Source organism: Primulina tabacum, chromosome 3 (genome assembly GCF_025594145.1).
Source record: "Primulina tabacum isolate GXHZ01 chromosome 3, ASM2559414v2, whole genome shotgun sequence".
NCBI classification, from domain to species: Eukaryota; Viridiplantae; Streptophyta; class Magnoliopsida; order Lamiales; family Gesneriaceae; genus Primulina; species Primulina tabacum.
The window spans coordinates 5410381-5429015 of record NC_134552.1 but is presented as its reverse complement, the minus strand read 5'-3'; the positions used below and the strand labels follow the sequence as shown (position 1 = coordinate 5429015).

At 34.9% G+C, this 18635-nt stretch overlaps 1 protein-coding gene across 7 annotated transcripts; it reads right to left on the bottom strand.

Annotated features, from left to right (window-relative positions):
- Positions 1-181: 181 nt before the first annotated feature.
- Positions 182-15321, bottom strand: LOC142539562 (serine/threonine-protein kinase BLUS1-like). 7 transcript variants are annotated; one of them, XM_075645109.1, is made up of 23 exons: positions 15028-15321; positions 14604-14784; positions 13490-13610; positions 13139-13312; positions 12316-12570; positions 11281-11405; positions 11122-11166; positions 10953-11034; positions 10801-10869; positions 10555-10725; positions 10411-10476; positions 10044-10112; positions 9807-9950; positions 9568-9641; positions 8420-8677; positions 7581-7672; positions 7415-7491; positions 1406-1528; positions 1288-1330; positions 1072-1118; positions 878-939; positions 746-797; positions 182-557 (listed from the first exon to the last, which is right to left on the bottom strand). In XM_075645109.1, exons 4-23 carry the CDS (start codon positions 13304-13306, stop codon positions 504-506), a joined length of 2076 nt encoding a protein of 691 aa, XP_075501224.1. In that variant the 5' UTR covers positions 13307-13312; positions 13490-13610; positions 14604-14784; positions 15028-15321; the 3' UTR covers positions 182-503. The 7 variants fall into 7 exon arrangements, with proteins under 7 accessions (XP_075501224.1, XP_075501222.1, XP_075501226.1 ...); XM_075645107.1 differs by having other exon boundaries at positions 13139-13610; XM_075645111.1 differs by lacking the exon at positions 13490-13610.
- Between the last annotated feature and the right edge of the window lie 3314 nt (positions 15322-18635).

Below are 18635 nucleotides of genomic sequence, written 5' to 3'. Positions count from 1 at the left end.
CTACCGAGAAAAACACCCAGCATACATGGGGGTTGTGTATGAGCAACCTGCAGACTTTTTCAATAGAACGAAAACTCGCAATTTTTGAAGTTACTCATCTTCAATTTACATATAAAAAATGTTTCAATGTATTTACAAGCACAGAAACCGAGTTTTGAATTGATCCAACACTGTACAAGAATAAACCATGAAATATTGATACATTGGCTTTGGACGCATGCTGTCCGGTGGCGATCATGTTACTTGGATACATCAATAATTCAAGAAATGGCAGCTCAGAAAATGGATAGCTGCCTTACCGCGCACATATTATACACAACTATTTCTGGAAACAATACAAATATGCTCAAAAAACTCAATCCCGCTTAATAGATATGTGTTCGGAGAAACAGACTCACACTGGAGAAGATAAATCAGAAATTAATACTGATTTAGCTAAATATTCACGATATCTGGTACTTCGTCCTCGAACGTTTTATCCTGTTTCTTTTTTCAGGGATTTGTCATTCTCGAATCTTATCGTCTTTTTTGAGCAAAAAATTTAGTTTTTTTTCCAGCTGCAAGCCAAAAGAGATGGTTTGTCTCACTTGAATGCAGGAAGTAAATATTATCTCGTCTTTGTGCAGTATGTTTCAACTTGCAAAACATGATAATAGAAAGAAATGTGAAGAAACCGAATATATAAATTATGCCATTAAGGAATATTGAGTGGAATGATATTATACGTGAGGCAATTAAGACATACCTGAGAATTTCTAGTCTTCAGCCTCTGAAGTTCTTCCACCTTACTTCCAATACTGCAGTTTGAAACTTGTTCAAACACAATAGGGGAAAAAGACAAGAAGCTCGGAACACAGAGAAGAGTTTCACCACATACCTTTGTTGCATTTGAATCACTTGAGCCTGCAATTCTCGCTCCTTTGCTGAAGTGGGGATAGCCTGCAAAATAACCAGAAAAAGCTTTGTGAGCGTGAAACGCGAGAAGGCAACAAGGATAATGTCTTGTGAAAAAACAATATTGAAATGATAATTCTATTGATTGAAGTTTTTTTAAAACGCAAGAAACAATACCTGTGGTAGATCATTCATTCCAGCCTCTGAATTCTCAACAGGATTAACTGCACATAGGAAAAACCAAAGGTCGTGTCACAAAATCGAGGGGGCGAAACTTTAGATCTTTAGATATACAGTGTGGATGAAAAATAAGTGGCAAAGGATTAGCTAGATGCAACTAAATAATAAAAGGGGAATGAAAACACAAACATGCCAGATATTGAGTACAATTACCTGAGGTTTGCTCCAAGAACTTGATTAATTTAATTATCCCTTCCTGTCAAGACGAATGGACACAAATCAGTAATATGTAATAAGAACAAGTGCCATACAATTGAGAAGAGCTTCTTACTCTTTGCATGGTGTTCTGTTGCAGGATGCTTTGTAAAGACGGCAGAACTGAAGCAGCAGTAACACTAGGAACTATTTGGCTCGAAGATGCCCCAAAGTGTGGGTTATTGGAGCATATAAGACCCTACATATAAGAAAGGAAGGCAATGGTTACAAAGCCATTGCCTAAAAGATTATGCTAAGTTTTATGTACGCATTATTTGACATTATTACCAAGGTAATTTTTCATAGAATAAGGGATTATCTAGCCAAAATGTAAATCATGCAGTGTTAAATTCTATACTACAAGGCCCAAGTCACAGCTGAAACACCAAGTCAGGAATTCTATGATTTGCTCAATTAACAATCACTTCGTCAGATGTAACTAATACATTGGTCCACTGCATACTAAATACGTGATAATACATGGCACCTTTAATACCAGAACCTGTAATGCAACTTCCATGATTTAATATTTTCTAGACAACCATTTGAACTTATTATTTACAGCTTAAGTTTAAAATGCCAGACAAGAATTTACAAGCTCCTCTATTGATAGTAAATGCAATTAGTTGATCAGTATAAATTTGGAAGCATGCAGCGATATCCAGCAACGATTCAACAGATGAATGCGATGACATAAGAGTCCACTCATAAAGATATAGCAATGCTCAGGCCTAGGATGTCAATCAGTCCAATCCACAAGAAATGAGAACCATACTCCATAAAGAGGATTTTATAGACATGGGTGTTAAGGCAACATAAGAATACAAATTGCTATAGAAAAGGACAACCTTTCGCATTAGAAAGGGCAAAACTGCAGATTCTAAAACATCTAATTTTCAGCACACGTGGCAGTTACTGAGATACTTTTGGAATTCAATTTCTAGTCACCATGTTAAAATGATGGGGAAAAGAGCCCATTATGCGGACACATCAAAATTATAGAAAACATATCTCCAACAAAGACAAAAACTTGTGAAGGACGATGAAGAGACAGTGTAACATGTGACTTCCTACTCTAGCCCTAAAATCTAGGCTTGCCCTCTCCCAAAACAAAATCAAAATATACACTTCATTTCGTCAAAACAATCTCCAAATAAATTTCCCCATAACATTTATTCCAAAACACCCAAAATAAAACTTGTAGGAAAATCAGGAATAAAAACAGAGAGATTAGTGGGTTATGATTCGTAAAATATTGATGAGATTAGGAAGATTTGATCTTTATTTGTTTCTTTGATCTTTATTTGCTTCTGTTTTTTAGGAAAGATTTGTACCAAATAAATGTATTCATACCTCCTCAGAATAATATACTTTATTTGTTTCTTTGATCTTTATTTGCTTCTGTTTTTTAGGAAAGATTTGTACCAAATAAATGTATTCATACCTCCTCAGAATAATATAATTTATCAGGTCTATTACCGTAAACTTTTATGGCATCAGAGCAGGTTCTGTCATGGCAAACACGACCAAAATCACCAATACTGATTCTTCTGCAAATAAAACCTTCACTGCCATACCCGAGGCTTCTTCTTCTTTAAACCGCACAATTACAAGCCACGAATTAAATGGGTCCAATTATTTACAATGGTCGCAGTCAGTCAAACTCTTTATCCGAGGACGAGGCAAGTTCGGATCTCTCTCTGGAGCCACGATGAAACCCGATCCAACGGAAGGTAATGTGAAAAATTGGGAGGCCACAAACTATACGATAATGTCGTGGCTAATCAATTCAATGGAGCTAGGAAAAACTTATCTTCTCTTAGCCTCGGTCAAAGATATCTGGGAACCGGTAAAAGAAACCTATTCGGATTTGGGCAACTCGGCTCAATTGTTCAAGATCAAGTTAAAATTGAGGGAGACCAAACAGGGCTATAATACCGTAACTCAGTATTATAATGCTTCGAAAAATCTTTGGCAGGAATGTGATATGTTCATGGATGGACTTGCTCCACCGACAGTGTGATATAAGACCGTAACAGGGCTATAATACCGTAACTCAGTATTATAATGTTTTGAAAAATCTTTGGCAGGAATGTGATATGTTCATGGATTTTGAGTGGACTTGCTCCACCGACAGTGTGAACTACAAGAAGATTCTCGAGAAAGAACATGTATTTGAATTTTTGGCAGGTCTTAATAAGAATTTGGATGAGATTCGTGGAAGAATTCTTGGCCGGGAACCCCTTCCAAGCACCAGATAAGTTTTTTCAGAAGTTCGCCGAGAAGAAACAAAGTGAGTTGTGATGTTGAGAGACACTACTAGCCCAATTTTGGGTGGTCCAGTATCAGAAAATTATGCCCTTATGATCAGGGGCTCGGACGAGGTACAATCTGGTCCTACAAACAAAAATGGAAAACCTTGGTGTGATGTCTGTAAAAAAATTTGGCACACTAGGAAGAAGTGCCGGAAGATACATGGAAAGCCCACTGAGATGAAGGAAACGAGCCAAATCCAAAAAGCAGAGGGCTATTAGTAATGGCAGATGAATCATCAACCACACCGAAACAAACAGATTCAAATCTATTCACTAAAGAACAGCTAGACCAACTGTATCAGATGTCCGGTTCAAATCAGTTAAATACTAGCAGCATTCCTTTCCCTTCCTTGGTTAAAAAAGGTACATTTCTGTGTGTCTTAAGTTCGAGTTCACAAAATTCCACCCTTTGGGTCACTGAATCGGGAGCCACTGACCATATGACAAGTGATTATTTGTTGTTCTCAAGCTACAACTCCAACTGTCAACTCTTCCTTTGTTTTTAATGATTGTGATGTGATGTTGTGGCACCAAAGGATGGGACATCCAAACTTTGTGTACATAAAAATTGCTTCCTGAGTTACTTCAGAACAAGAGGCCAAATTTGTTTTAATGTGAAATTTGTGAAATTGCTAAACACCATCGTGCATGAATGTTCAATGCCTTTTGCTTATAGTGATCTATTGGGACCTTCTAGAGTTACAAATATATCGGTAGGTGAACTTTTAAGAATTTTTTTCAAATGATTAAAACTCAATTTCAAACAACAATTAAGATGATTCGAAGTGACAATGGCCGAGAATACTTTAATGTTGTTCTTGGAAACTTTTTGACAGAAAATGGGATAATACATCAAAGCTCTTGTAGAGATACTCCAACACAAAATGGAACTGCCAAACGAAAAAATAGGCATATACTAGATGTTGCTAGGGCAATTATGTTTCACTCCAATGTACCAAATTTTTTTTGGGGGGATTCAATACTGACTGCCACTTTTTTTAATAAACAGGATGCCATCTAAAGTATTAAAATTTCAAAGTCCTCTGGGTGTTCTTCAAAACAAATTTCATCAAAATCGTTTTTCAGCACATTTACCCCTTAGAAAATTCAGTTGCACTAGTTTTGTACATGTACATGCACACGAAAGAGGTAAGTTTGATCCTAGGGTTGTCGAATGCATTTTTTAGGGTATTCACCAACAAAAAAAGGATATAAATGCTTTGATCCAAAAAGGAAAAAAAAAACGTTTGTAAGTGCTGATGTAACATTCTTTGAAAAACAAGATTTTTATCCCAAAACTTCACTTCAGGAGGAGAGAGAAACAGAAGATCAGTTTTGGTATATGACACACACACCACCATCAAACTTTGAAGAAAGTAATTCTGGCTCTAATGAATCTGTTCAACCTAGTGCCATTCCTGTGGTTCCTATGCATGATACACATTCACAAGAAGCAGGGGGAGTAGTTGACAGATTGAAGAACCAATAGGAGCTTTGTGTGTACAGAAGGAGGAAGCTGGGTGAAGCACAGGAAACTCCAGCACAGCAACAGGGCCAATCTGCCGAACCAATAGCTGGTCCAATTCCATCTGATCAACATCAAAACCTATCCAATTCAGGTCTGATTCCGAGTTCTCAGGGTCAAATTTATGATGACATTTCTAATCCTTCACCAATTCATATTCCAGATGTGTCTGATTCTCTTGTCTTAGAACCGGATGATTTAGATATTCCAATAGCCCATAGGAAAGGCACCCGGAGTTGTACTAAACACCCCATTTCTAAATTTGTGTCAAACACCAACTTGTCAACCAAATTCCGAGCTTTCGTTGCTAAGTTAACTGAGGAGAAAATATCGAACACAATACACGAGGCACTAACTATTCCAAATTAGAGAGAGGTGATATTTGAAATGAGAGCTCTTAAAAAAATGAGACTTGAGAGTTGGTATCAAAACCAGAAAATAAAACAACAGTTGGTTGTAGGTGGATTCCATAGAGAGGTACAAGCCTAGGTTAGTAGCTAAGGGTTTTACCCAAACCTATGGTATAGATTACAAGGAAACATTTGCTCCAGTTGCAAAACTCAATACCATTAGGATTCTGTTATCACTAGCTGCTAAATCTAGATTGGCCATTATACCAAATGGACGTGAAGAACGCCTTCTTAAATGGTGAATTGGAGGAAGAAGTTTAAATTGATATTCCACCTGGTTTTGAAGATGAGCCAGTCAATGGAAAGGTGTGCAAACTTAGAAAATCGTTATATGGCCTTAGACAATCACCTAGAGCTTGGTTCGAAAGATTTGCTAGGTTCATGAAGAGCCATAGCTATATTCAAGGGCAGTCAGACCACACCTTGTTTTATCGACATTCTGTGAATCAAGTGACCATTCTTATTGTTTATGTGGATGATATAGTTTTAACAGGAAATGATAATGAAAAGATAGCACAGGTTCAAAGGTTACTTGCTGCGGAATTTGAACTCAAAGACCTCGGGCAGCTTCGTTAATTGGGATGGAAGTGGCTTGATCCAAGAAGGTAATAGTGATGTCTCAACGCAAGTACGTGCTTGATCTGTCGAAGGAAACCGGATTATTAGGCTGCAGACCAGCCAATACCCCGATCGATCCAAATATCAAGCTTGACAACAATATAGAAGACAGCCCAATTGATAGAGGCCGATATCAAAGACTTGTTGGTAAGCTCATTTACCTTGTACATACCAGACCAGATATCTCCTTTGCTGTGGGATTAGTGAGTAAGTTCATGCACAAACCACAGCAAGTTCACTATGATGCAGTCTTGAGGATTCTTCGCTACTTAAAAGGTTGTCCTGGCCGTGGCTTGTTCTTCAGCAAGAATGAAAGTAGAAATATTCAGGTTTACACAGACTCGGACTGGGCAGGAAGCATCAGTTATAGAAGATCCACAACCGGTTATTGTTCCTTTGTGTGGGGCAATCTTGTAACATGAAAGAGCAAAAAACAAGATGTCTGTTTCAAGAGGTAGTGCTGAGGCAGAGTTTAGATCGATAGCTCAAGGCATGTGCGAGTTGTTATAGATTAAAAAAGTGTTGAATGAACTGAACATGAAATTTGACGAACCCATGAAGCTCGTGTGACAATAAGGAGGCGATTAGCATTGCTCGGAACCCAGTACAACATGATAGAACAATATATATTGAGATTGATGGTCATTTCATAAGGGAAAAGCTGGATAATCGTCAAATTTGTATGATGTTCGTGCCTTCAAATCAATAACGAGTAGATATATTGACAAAAGGGTTGTTCTTTCCAAATTTTCATAATTTAATTAGCAAGCTAAACTTGTTAGATATTTGCAAGTTAGCTTGAGGGGGAGTGTAGGAAAATCAGGAATAAAATCAGAGAAATTAGTAGATATGATTTGTAAAATATTGATGAGATTAGGAAGATTTGATCTTTATTTGTTTTTTATTTTTAGGAGTTTTTAAGGAAAGATATGTACCAGATAAATGTATTTATACCTCCTCAGAATAATATAAATTTATTGGGTCTATTACCATGAACTTTTAAAAACCAAACAATGCCAAAGTACACGAATTTTTGAAACTCGTCAACTTCAAATTAAATGAACGAACAACTACACTATCAGTTGATTCCGAGTAAGAGAAGATACATATCACCGTCTAATCAGCACAGGAAACTGTACTATGTCATTGCATTTCACATAATCAAATAAAAATAATAATAATGCAGTTGCTGTTACAGTTACTAACTTAATCTATACCTTTGGACTCAGATCCGCCGAAGTGACTTTAAAACGTCCCTTGCGTTCGACAACAGCACCTTCAGATGCCTCCTCCGCTGAATGCATGTTTAAACACATAGAACATAGATATCACTGAAGAAAAAACTTGCACATGTCTACTCAGGGCAATGTTTAAGTGCATTACCTGTAACAGAATTACTGACATCTTTCTTTTGACGACACTGCAAAGGACCACTATAGTTCCGCTCATTCAGATATCTTGGTTGCACATATTCCCTTCATATTTATAGGAAAAAATTCAATACTTCAGAAAAAGTAGCTAAAATGCCAAAAGCCAGAAGCAAGTCAAAATATAGGATATGCATTGTAAATAGTCAATAGAGGACTAGATGATTAAGCCTCCAGTGAACTTCAAAGCACACTACACAACTCTATAAAGGCCATTCAGTACACATGTTGCCACTGTCAAAATTTGAGCTCTTATAAAAAAAATTCCTTGATTTCGGGGCCAAAAAAACGATCTGTAACACACCATCAGATTTAGAGACATAAATCAACTAATATTAGAGTTTACAAATTTAATCAGCATGCTTCTGCAGTATATCTGATGAACGTTTTAGAATTGAAAATCTAATGCTGAAATTCCCATAATCATAATAATATTTCCTCTGACAAAAACCTTATTTTTAAGAAGACAAAAAGGAAAACCCAAATCTTTCACTCGCATTATTAACCCATGCCCTTTGAACATATCCTTTTCTCACGCCTTATAAGGAAAAAACAAGAGGAGAATCACGCAAGGACATTTATGATAGAAAATTTGTTAGTAAAAGATAAATTTAGATAAAACTGAATGAATCATAAGTAGAAAATGTAAAACCCGCAACTTCTATTAGTGAACATTCAAACTCTATACATTAGCAACCACAACCGTGCTCTTTATCATTCAACTACCAACTACGCGTGCATTTAACTTCTCAAAATAAATTTTTGTAATCTACACCTTAGTTAAGTGTATTATACCTATCTCCATTAACAGCCAACTTCTTAGGAGATGAAACATAGTCCTGTAATGGTGAGCCACTCGAATATTTTTTAACTGCATTGAAAGAATGCCGCACAGAACCACTTACGCCAATGTCATAACCATCAAATCTCCCTGACTCTTGCTCAGTACCTGTCGAAGGTTGCTGCTGAATTTGTAACTCAGAATCTAAACGGGCAGTATCTCTTGAACTTAGACTGCCACCAATGTCATCCTCACACACATCAAAGCAACCTCTGCATTTAGCAGAAGTTTCCCATCAGTTAAACCTTTCAATATGAACACAATCTTAGTGTTATTTTGCACTTTGGTGTCCGTATCGCTCTTTTAGTTATATGTTATGTGTGCACCCAATACAATTATACACGCATAAACACGAGTACTTGTCTTTTTTTATATATAAGAAATGATATTTTATTATATTAAGAAAATTAACGTTAGAGGTTACAAAAGACAGATAAGTTATCCGCAACTACTTAAAAGATAAAAGACGCTCCGTTACTTCAATTACAAATAAAACTTCAATCCTAACTAGATCTGAAATCGATAAATGCTTAAAATCCGAGTGTTTCCTTGTCTTCTAGCAAATGTGCTTATATAGGCCTCATGCATATCCTCACGTAGACGACAAATAGAGGTGATGTTGTCAAGCTCGTCAAATCAAGGCTATGAAGGATTAACAAATAGAAAGAAATTCCTTCACAAACCATTTGGTCTATGATATAATAACCAAGAGAATTGACACAGAAATGAGTCTAAAATCTTCATTTGTTCCAGTTCAAAAAATAAATAACTCGTAATTCTAGAGTTCTTTTTCAAACATGTAACAGGGTGGATAAGAGAGGCAAGACACTGATAATCCGGAGAGAAAAGTTGAAACAATGAGGATTTTTCAAACTTCGCAACATAATGAAGGATTAATTTTCAGTCTGATATCATTTCGAAAGAACCTTTTCTTTTCAGAGAACACAAGTATCAAATCATTCTTGCTATATTGAATGTAAAATTTATGCAGATTATATGATTTTGGATCTCTCAAAGATAGGCATTACAACTGACGAGCTAATCGATTATTGGCAGAAATAAAAAAGCATAAACCAGTGACATAAATAGATTGATATCATACTTCAGTGCCTGAAGAGGTTTACTAGGAAAGGCAGTGAGTGAATTCTCCAAATCATGAATATCATCATCATCGAGCTCATCCTAGGAAAAAATAAGAACAGACTGAACACATCAGAAGATAAAATTGAAGGAGTATAACAAGAAACATGCAAAAAGTAATAAAATACTGACAAAGCCAGAAATAAAAATAAAAAATAGAAAAACAGGGAAGATGGCAACTATAGCAAGTAGCAACTCTACCTCCAATTGAGGGTCTATATTTGAATGATTAGCTTGCTGTGGAGAAGACTTCCTCTCCACAAGAAAACCAACATCATCGTGCCTGTCCAAGAACTTCCCACTCACACTTGAATCTTCGAAATTTGAAATCAGATCATCTTGTATCTGCATGAAACACAAAGGAGAAAGACCTGATTGACACTAGCACTCATAAGAACTGAACCCATTTCACCAACTGATAGTGGACTGATCGCATACAAGGGCAGCTTGATTCTTCAAGTCTTCCAGATTGAAATTCCAGGCACTGATTCCTCGAATGTACTCTTGCTGCAACACAGCAAAGGCTCATCATTGAGGTTGAATGGAATCCTCAAAACTCGTGTATAACAACATTTATATACAAAGACAAACCGACTCATCCAAAATCACATCATATCCACATCCGACATTTGGACATGACAAGACACATTTACTCCTCGGCCACATATTTTGACATTCCAGTATCAGTCCATATAATTAATAGAAGATAAGGAACTAACGTGTCTGAAAGTTCTATCGTGTATATTAGTTGTGTTTGAGTTTAACTAGTTTATATCAGATTCATCTGATATGGCAGGCATCTCACCTGTGATAGTTGTTCTTTGTTCTCGTATAATGCCTTATTTTGAACCAGAATGTCTGCCTCCTTTGCCTGAAATGGCAAGGTTCTCACGTAAATACCTTTAGCTTCGAAATGAATAAAATAAAATAAATTGTTAGTTCATCTCACCTTAAGCATCCTAAAACGTTCACCAAGAGGTGGCATTCCATCAAGGATAGTTCGGGCAAGATAATCACTCGAGCGTGCATTTTTAAAAAAAGCGTGTTTCAAAAGCTTTTCTGAAGAGGGACGTTTTTTAGGATCCTTGACCAAACAAGCTGCAACCATTTCTTTGAAAGACTGCAAGAAGTTGTATTGTAACGACTTACAATAACACAAATATTCAGAGGCAAAACTTCTAAAAACAAAATAAACCTTAGAAAATCTTTTGTCTCTTTCATAGTCCAGGCCTGGTGGTGCGTTTTGTAGGGTCATTAGCAGAACCTGAAAAAATGAGGAAGTTCAGACCTACGATATCTTAAACATTTAGACGCAAACACAAATTATGAACAGATGGCATTATCGACCTTCATTGGTGGGTACTTAGAGAATGGTGCGTGACCATGAGCAAGTTCAAGTGCTGTTATTCCTAATGACCAGATATCGGCTCTGTTAACACAAATATAAATTGAGAATAATGAGAAGGATACCTGGATTTGATAATATCTGCGTCGAAAATTAGCAGGAGATACTCACTTAAAGTCATATCCATGTAATTGCTGCATTACTTCAGGAGCCATCCTGTATCATAAGTTTATTTTAAACCAAAAGGTTATTCGAGGCCAATATAAATGGAAACATCAAACATGTTACAAATAGCAATCATGTGACATCCCTTTACAGAAGCTAACATACCAGCACGGAGTTCCAACAAAAGTATTTCTAGAACGCTGACGATCACCGGTATCAAACATGCAAGCAGCAACACCAAAGTCTGCTAATTTAACAGCACCATTAGTATCAATCAGTATGTTCCCTGCCTGCAATAAAAGTTTCAAAAAAGGGAATTTTAGAAACATCTGGTCGGAGGAGCACCATATACCAATCCTATAGCACCTGAAACACATGTTAACTTCCAGCATAAATGTCATGAAGAAAATAAAAATTCCCACAGCCAAACAGGTATATGATATTACGAAAGGAAGCTCGACATTTATTAAGAGAACCATGCCCAAAGCCACATAGATAAATAAAGGAAGCTCAAATGTTCAGAGATCAAATCAGAATATCAGTGAGAAATATAATTTGAATCGGAACACGTTTCTACCAAAACACAATGGATTTAAGGTATGATTGTGTTACGGTCCTGAGTTATGGATAGTGCGTTAAAGGGCGATGGGATGAGGGGTTTGAAGCTCATTGAAGAGATGACCTCATGAGTTACGATTTCATTGACGAATTGAGTCTCATTAAAGAGAACCTCGCAATCTAGTGATAAACACTTTCGAGTCGTTTTATTTCATTCTCATGACTTCCTTAAATACAAAAAGTCCTCTAAAATGATAAAGATAAATCTGTAAAAATTGCAGAGTAACTTCATAATCTAATCCTCAACGATAACAAATCTTTTATTTGGAAATAACTAAAATAAATTTGTGAATAACTTCCTAATATAATCCTTAATAATGATAAGGATTATCATTTATTTTGAAATAACTAAATTAAAAGATAATAATAAAATCCTATGAAGATAAAATTAATAATAATAAGGATTATCATTTATTTTGAAATAACTAAATTAATGAGTGAATCGTGTTTTTAGACAAGTTCCTTTGGTCTGGCCCGACATTCTGTTGGATTAGTTGCAATATCATTGGGTTGTTCTTGGGTCGTAACGCCCTAAACAGATTGCTTAAAAAAATATTAAAGAACCATCTGAAAAACATGTACCTTCACATCTCTATGGATATGCCCGTCAGAGTGAAGATAAACAAGAGCTTTGACGACCTCGCGTAACAAGGTAGCAATCACTGGCTCCTCAAAACCTTCTGGATAAGCTGATTTAATTATATGAAGGCAAGATCCCGCGGCCATGTATGGCATTACAACCCATAGGCAATGACCAGTGGTGAAGGAGCAGTGAGCCCGTAACACATTTGGATGGTCAATTAGGGTCATTGTCTGTACTTCACGTCTGATGCCATCCTGTTGATATGGAAATGCAACAAAAAAAATAAAAGATAGAATTAAAGACCCCACAAAATTTGCAATAGTCACTTTTTTTATGAAATATGGAAAATTAAGAACTATGCTCACAGTTGTGAGTAACACATAGTTATGTATATCACACATTTTCATGGCACCTGATATTTTCTAAATGTTTATTATGGCCAAATGAAATCTGTATTGTGACTGTTTGTTGACCTTCTATTAGTGCTGTGACTGATACGGATTTCTTCATATCCGAAGAGAGACACATCTTCAATAATCAGAAAACAGAATGATTTCCAGAAATGTGTTTTCCGCAATGCATGTTCTCCTATTCAAGCTTCTCAATATTTTTATGGTACAAAATATTCCACCAAATATGCACTCTACCAATATGAGTGAAGTCATACATTGGCTGAAAATGTGTGGAAGGATTCAACAGGTGACTTTTGCCACAATATGAGTGATAAAGACATTAAATTGATACCCAATTTCAAAGAAAAATATATATATACACCAAAATGATTGAATTGTCTAAAAATAGACTCAAAAAAAGATGGCATACCAAGTCATTATTGCACTTCTCGAGATCAAGAACCTTGATTGCAACTATCTCATTAAGAGGCACACAACGAGCTTTATAGACAGTAGCACTGACACCTTCTCCAACTTCCTCATTTAACTCGTAATCATCAGCAGTAAGCGGAAATTTTTTTGGTAAGGCTTGTGCCATGACTTTCTACACGAGGAAAACTTCAAAATGAAAATAGTGTACTTCCAAAAAGAAATAGAATTGGACAAATCAGCCAACAAAGTTTCAAGTCTCTAGCAAATCCTCCCTTGATAGAAGTAGATCACTAGATGTTACATAGTGCAACTGAGCACTATGAAGGTGATTATTTATCCAGTCACTGACCAATATCTTGAGTTACACAAAAATGTACTGTGAACATCTCATTGTTCCAAATTCCAGAAGATCGTTGTTCAATAAGAAAAAAACAACCACGTGGTGGATTAGGTGACAGCTGATGATAAACCTGTCGAGCAAAATGAAATAATCAATGCATATTAGAGATAAAAAAAAAGTGCAACTGGGAAAAAAGATAGCATAGACATGTGTTAATTGGATAGCTTTCATGCATCGTACTATTATCATCTGGTGCTGCCAATGAATGGAGTTATATAATTTTCAGTGTGAAGGCACTCGTGATTCGCCCACTAAATGTTTTTATGAATTTGACTAGAAATCCCAATTTCAATACAACTTGTCTTAACCCAAATGTGTACAGTTATACTCTGAAACTTTACAATCTTCTACTCTAAAAAGGAATCATCAAATACCATAATTTGCTAGTAGAAGTAGGTAGCTGGGATTATTGTATTATGAATGCTCGCATTCATACCAAAGGGAAGGGGACATGTGATGCTGAAGCTAACATAGAGAGGTTTGTGTGAACCAGATATTAGGACTGAATGTTCTCATCTCGTGTCTTACAGATTATCATGAGAGAGAAATTAATATAAAAATTAAAATAATGTATTCGGAGATGAAGATTGGATTGTTGCCTCATACTAATTGTTCGATTGTGCTTGGTCAAGACCTGGATACTTCTATGTCATATTATGATGCCCATGATCTATTTCTCCACCATAAAATATCCATTACCCACTCCAGCCCAAAAAAATTGATTCTTTATATATTCCCGCCACAATTACATGAATTTTTTTGCACGCAAATGGAGATAAACCAACGAATAGTGAACAATACACATATGCATTACCAAGATAAACGATTCATATAATGCCGATCATAACAAAACGAATAAACATCCCGTAACAATGTGCAACATTAAAGGATTGGCTAATCAACAAGAGACGAACACCTATTTCATTCAATCAAAGAGCTTCTGGCCCTGTAGTCAAAACAAAAAATGACACCGGCAAAAATAACTAAAATCCTGATCGCAATTCGTGCGTCCCGATATAAATTTCGCAAAGCTCCCATATGGAAGATGTTAATGTCGACTTACCTAGGGCTTTTGACACCAGAGAACTTCCGGAGGATCAAGAGGCGTAAAACCACGCTGTTCTGCGGGTATTGATAAATCTTTCGTACTACTCGTCCACCACGGACAATATCAAGAATGTAGTTAGATATAGCTATTCGCCTGCAGGCCGTGCGGGAGGAATCTTCACCCTTAAATTATACCGCTGAATAAAAACAATAATTTATTTTTCTCTTCGGCTTTTCAATTTAATTTACTTAAACAGAACTTTGAGAATTCGTGAATTAAAAAATTCACATGAATTAACATTGAAGTACGCGAAGGATGAAATTCAACGATTGCTTAAGAGAAAACACAAAATGTTGAGTTACTGAAAAAATTCTAACCCAAAAGTCATAGAATTTATCTACAATAAGTCTACAACATTTCTTTCAATTCAATTTTTTACCTGAGTATTTCCTCTGAAGAACATCGATTTAACGATTGAGCGTTATGCAGAAACATCCCCAAGATCCATATATTAACTGGTGAGAGTGACAGCTTCGGCTGGGTTTATTCTTCGATCTGCTGAAAATCTCCCACTCCTGAAGATAAATACCGAATAAAAGCATCAAAGTTTGAATGGGTGACAATTGCAGGAACTGAGTTACAAAGCCGAAGACTGGTAAACGTTTGTGGGCGGGCGTGGCGTATTTATTACTGTGGTTGAAGCGGAAGGGATGATGGTCAGTTTAGGGATATTTTGGGCTCGGTCGACCCTACCCCTGCTCCGCAGGGGTCGATCCAACGGCTCGTATTTTTTCGAGCCAATTTTTTTTTTTTTTTTTACATGAAGGTGGGCCCGGATCACTCATGTGGAGTGATCCGGGCCGTTCATTGCCCGTGCAAGCAGTGTCTGCACTGGTAGGTTGAAACAAACCGATATTTTGGGCGTATCAGCTCTCCGCCTGATTTTTTTTCGTCAATTACGATAATAATTAATTATTTTGATACAAAAATTATTTTTTTTTCATATAAAATTTATAATTAAGTTTTTTTATGAGACGATCTTATTAATTTTTATTTGTCAAATTGGTCGATCTTACCGATATTCATAATAAAATATAATACTCTTAGCATAAAAATAATATTTTTTCATCGATTACCCAAATAAGATATATGTCTCACAAAATACGACCCGTGAATCCGTCTCACACAAGTTTTTGTCAAAATTTATTCATAAAAACGTCTCTCCAAAATATCTACGCAGGAAGAATAACCTAAATTTTCGGTTTGGTCGATTTGCTATGGATTAATGTAACCCGGAAATAATAGTCGAAAAATGACAAGTTGACCAATAGGGTGAGCAATTATTGTCTTTTTGGTTGGTTCATTTCTTATAAAACCTGAATCGAACAAACCCTCAGTTTTACTGAATAATAAACCAAATCAAACCATTAACAATGAAAAATAAAAACTTAGATTTCCGGTTTGATTTGATTTGATTTTTTTTCCCTGAATTAGCTTGGATTATTTATAACTATATTTAAAATTTTTGAGCGGGCTATTAAAAATAAACAATGTTTGATATAATGATTAAATATTTGACGTTTTACTAAAAGTTATAGATAATTACAATTGTGTATGTAATTCCAATTTTTTTAAGACATACGACGTTCCAAACCACGTTTCGATTGTTGTTTCAACAAATAGTGTGTTTCTCAACACAATACATGTTCATAGAGAACATTACAAGTTTAGTATAAAAAAGTAGAAAGTATCAAAATGATTTTTTTTAACTTCAAAAGAGGCTCCACGCTGTTATCATCTATACCAATAAATATCGGTTAAAAATCTTGAAGAGAAAAAAAAAATTTAAATTGCAATAAGTTAAACGTTTATAATTAAAAAAAATAAAAAATTAAGTTTTAAATAAAATCTATTGCATGATTATTATATTAACAAAATCAGTTTGCTTCGGTTTGAATTTTAGATTTTTGAAAATAAAAACAATGAACTAGATATTCATTTCAATTTCTGTTCATCTCCACGGTCTAATTATCATTATACGCATTTATTAAAGAATTCGATCCAAAATTAACATCTTGAAAATAATTAATTACCAAGCCATGTTTTTGGTCAATTATGAATGCAATTGGCTCAAAATTGGATTAGAAAGGAAGAAAGTTCAATCTTCATGGCTAACTTTTGGTTTAATGTTTTTTTTTAAAATAAAATTATTATTGAAACAAATAAGTGTTGCTAAGTCTAGGCTGAGACATGTTCCTCCATTGTGGCCGTACCAATTTGAATGGTTGTCTAACATAACTGGCAATATTTTTTTATTTTTTTTTGTATTATATGTTTCGATTGAAAAAATTTTGGTAGATGGCTCCCAAGAATTTTAATTTCAGAATATAATTTTATTATTTTTTAATTATTATCCTACATTTAGAACTATATATTTATATATTTTTATTTCACTTTTGACGTTGTTTTATGATACATATATACTTTTTGCATAAAAAAATGATATTTTTTAATGAGTTAAATCGAGTAGGAGATTTGTCTCACGAAATTGATCAGTGAGACGGTCACATAAAATTTTGTGTGTGTATATTTCATAAGAAAATTTGAATATTTGTTTGTATCCAAATATTAGTGTACATGATCTGCCAAGATTTTGGAAAAAATTGGATATCTTTTTAAAATATAAACTGAAAGTTTGCAAAATAATAATAACAAACTTCTTTTTTTTGGGGGGGGCTAAGAATTGATAATAATGCAAACAGTATATTTTATGAGGATAAATTTTGGATGTGATAGAATTGATAAGGATATTTTGTTCTTTTGTTTTTGTATCGGGAATTCGCAGTTGCTGCTCTATATTGGTGTGTACTATATATCCTATCGAGTTGAACACGATAACATGCAAATCACGTTAATTAGGTAAATCAGATTGGATAAGTGTTGTGTGACAAACTCGTCTAATAAAATGTTGATAAAAAATATAATATGTAATCATTTGATGTCAAGTACTCATACACAATTAACTCGAAGACTATTGAGAAATCGTTCTTTTAATCGATAATATACTATAACATATCTAAAAACGTAAAAATGACCCATTTTTCCTTCTAAGAATTGAAAACATATCAAACAACTTTTAAAATTTTTCTCATAACTCTTTTAAAATAATTTACGTAATATTTTTCTCAATCCATCAAATAACTATTATAAGATGCTTTAAAGAGTTATACATCCTCTTCATTCGTCATCATCGGACCATTCAAAAAATTACACTTAATAATTTAAATAATTTAGTCCAAGAGATCCGCTACTCATATTTAGGGGTGGAAAAAATACCGAATTTTCAGTATACCGAGGTTAACGTACCGAAAGATACCGAAATTTTCGGTATGATATGGTACCGATACTGAAATATTCGGTATGGTAACAATATTAAATTTGAAATTTTCGGTATATACCGAAATATCGAAAAAATATATATAATATCTTTAAATAATAAAGTTCAAATTTTAAAAAATATAAGGTATTTTTTTGGTATAAAATGATATATATCGATATCGTACCAAAATAAAGAATTTTACTTATGTTTGAACTCATCATGTTGGAATAGTCCAAATCAAAGTTAGTGAAGCAGCTCGACTCATAGTTGAGAATTTAAACTTTTGAGAAGTCTTATTTCTGTCGTCTAGCCTTACAACTAGTCAAAGGACTGGTTACTGGGTCTCGACTCGTTAAAAAGCTTACCAGATTCAGAAATCACAGGACCTCAGACATTGTTGCAAAGATAGCGGATGAAGAAGTCGCACATGTCGCAATTGAAGTTTATTGATGTTCCATTGATATCTTGGATATCCAGACACATATTACGGTTGATGTTTATTGTCTTGATGGATTTGTTTTGTCTATATTTTTCCTGATCTCTTTGATTGTCTTGAGGGATTTGTTTAGTATTGTTGATCACTGACATTGGAATTACAAGAACATGAATTTATATATATATACTTTCGGTGTGATGATATTTTACTGATATAGTACCAAAACTTTTTG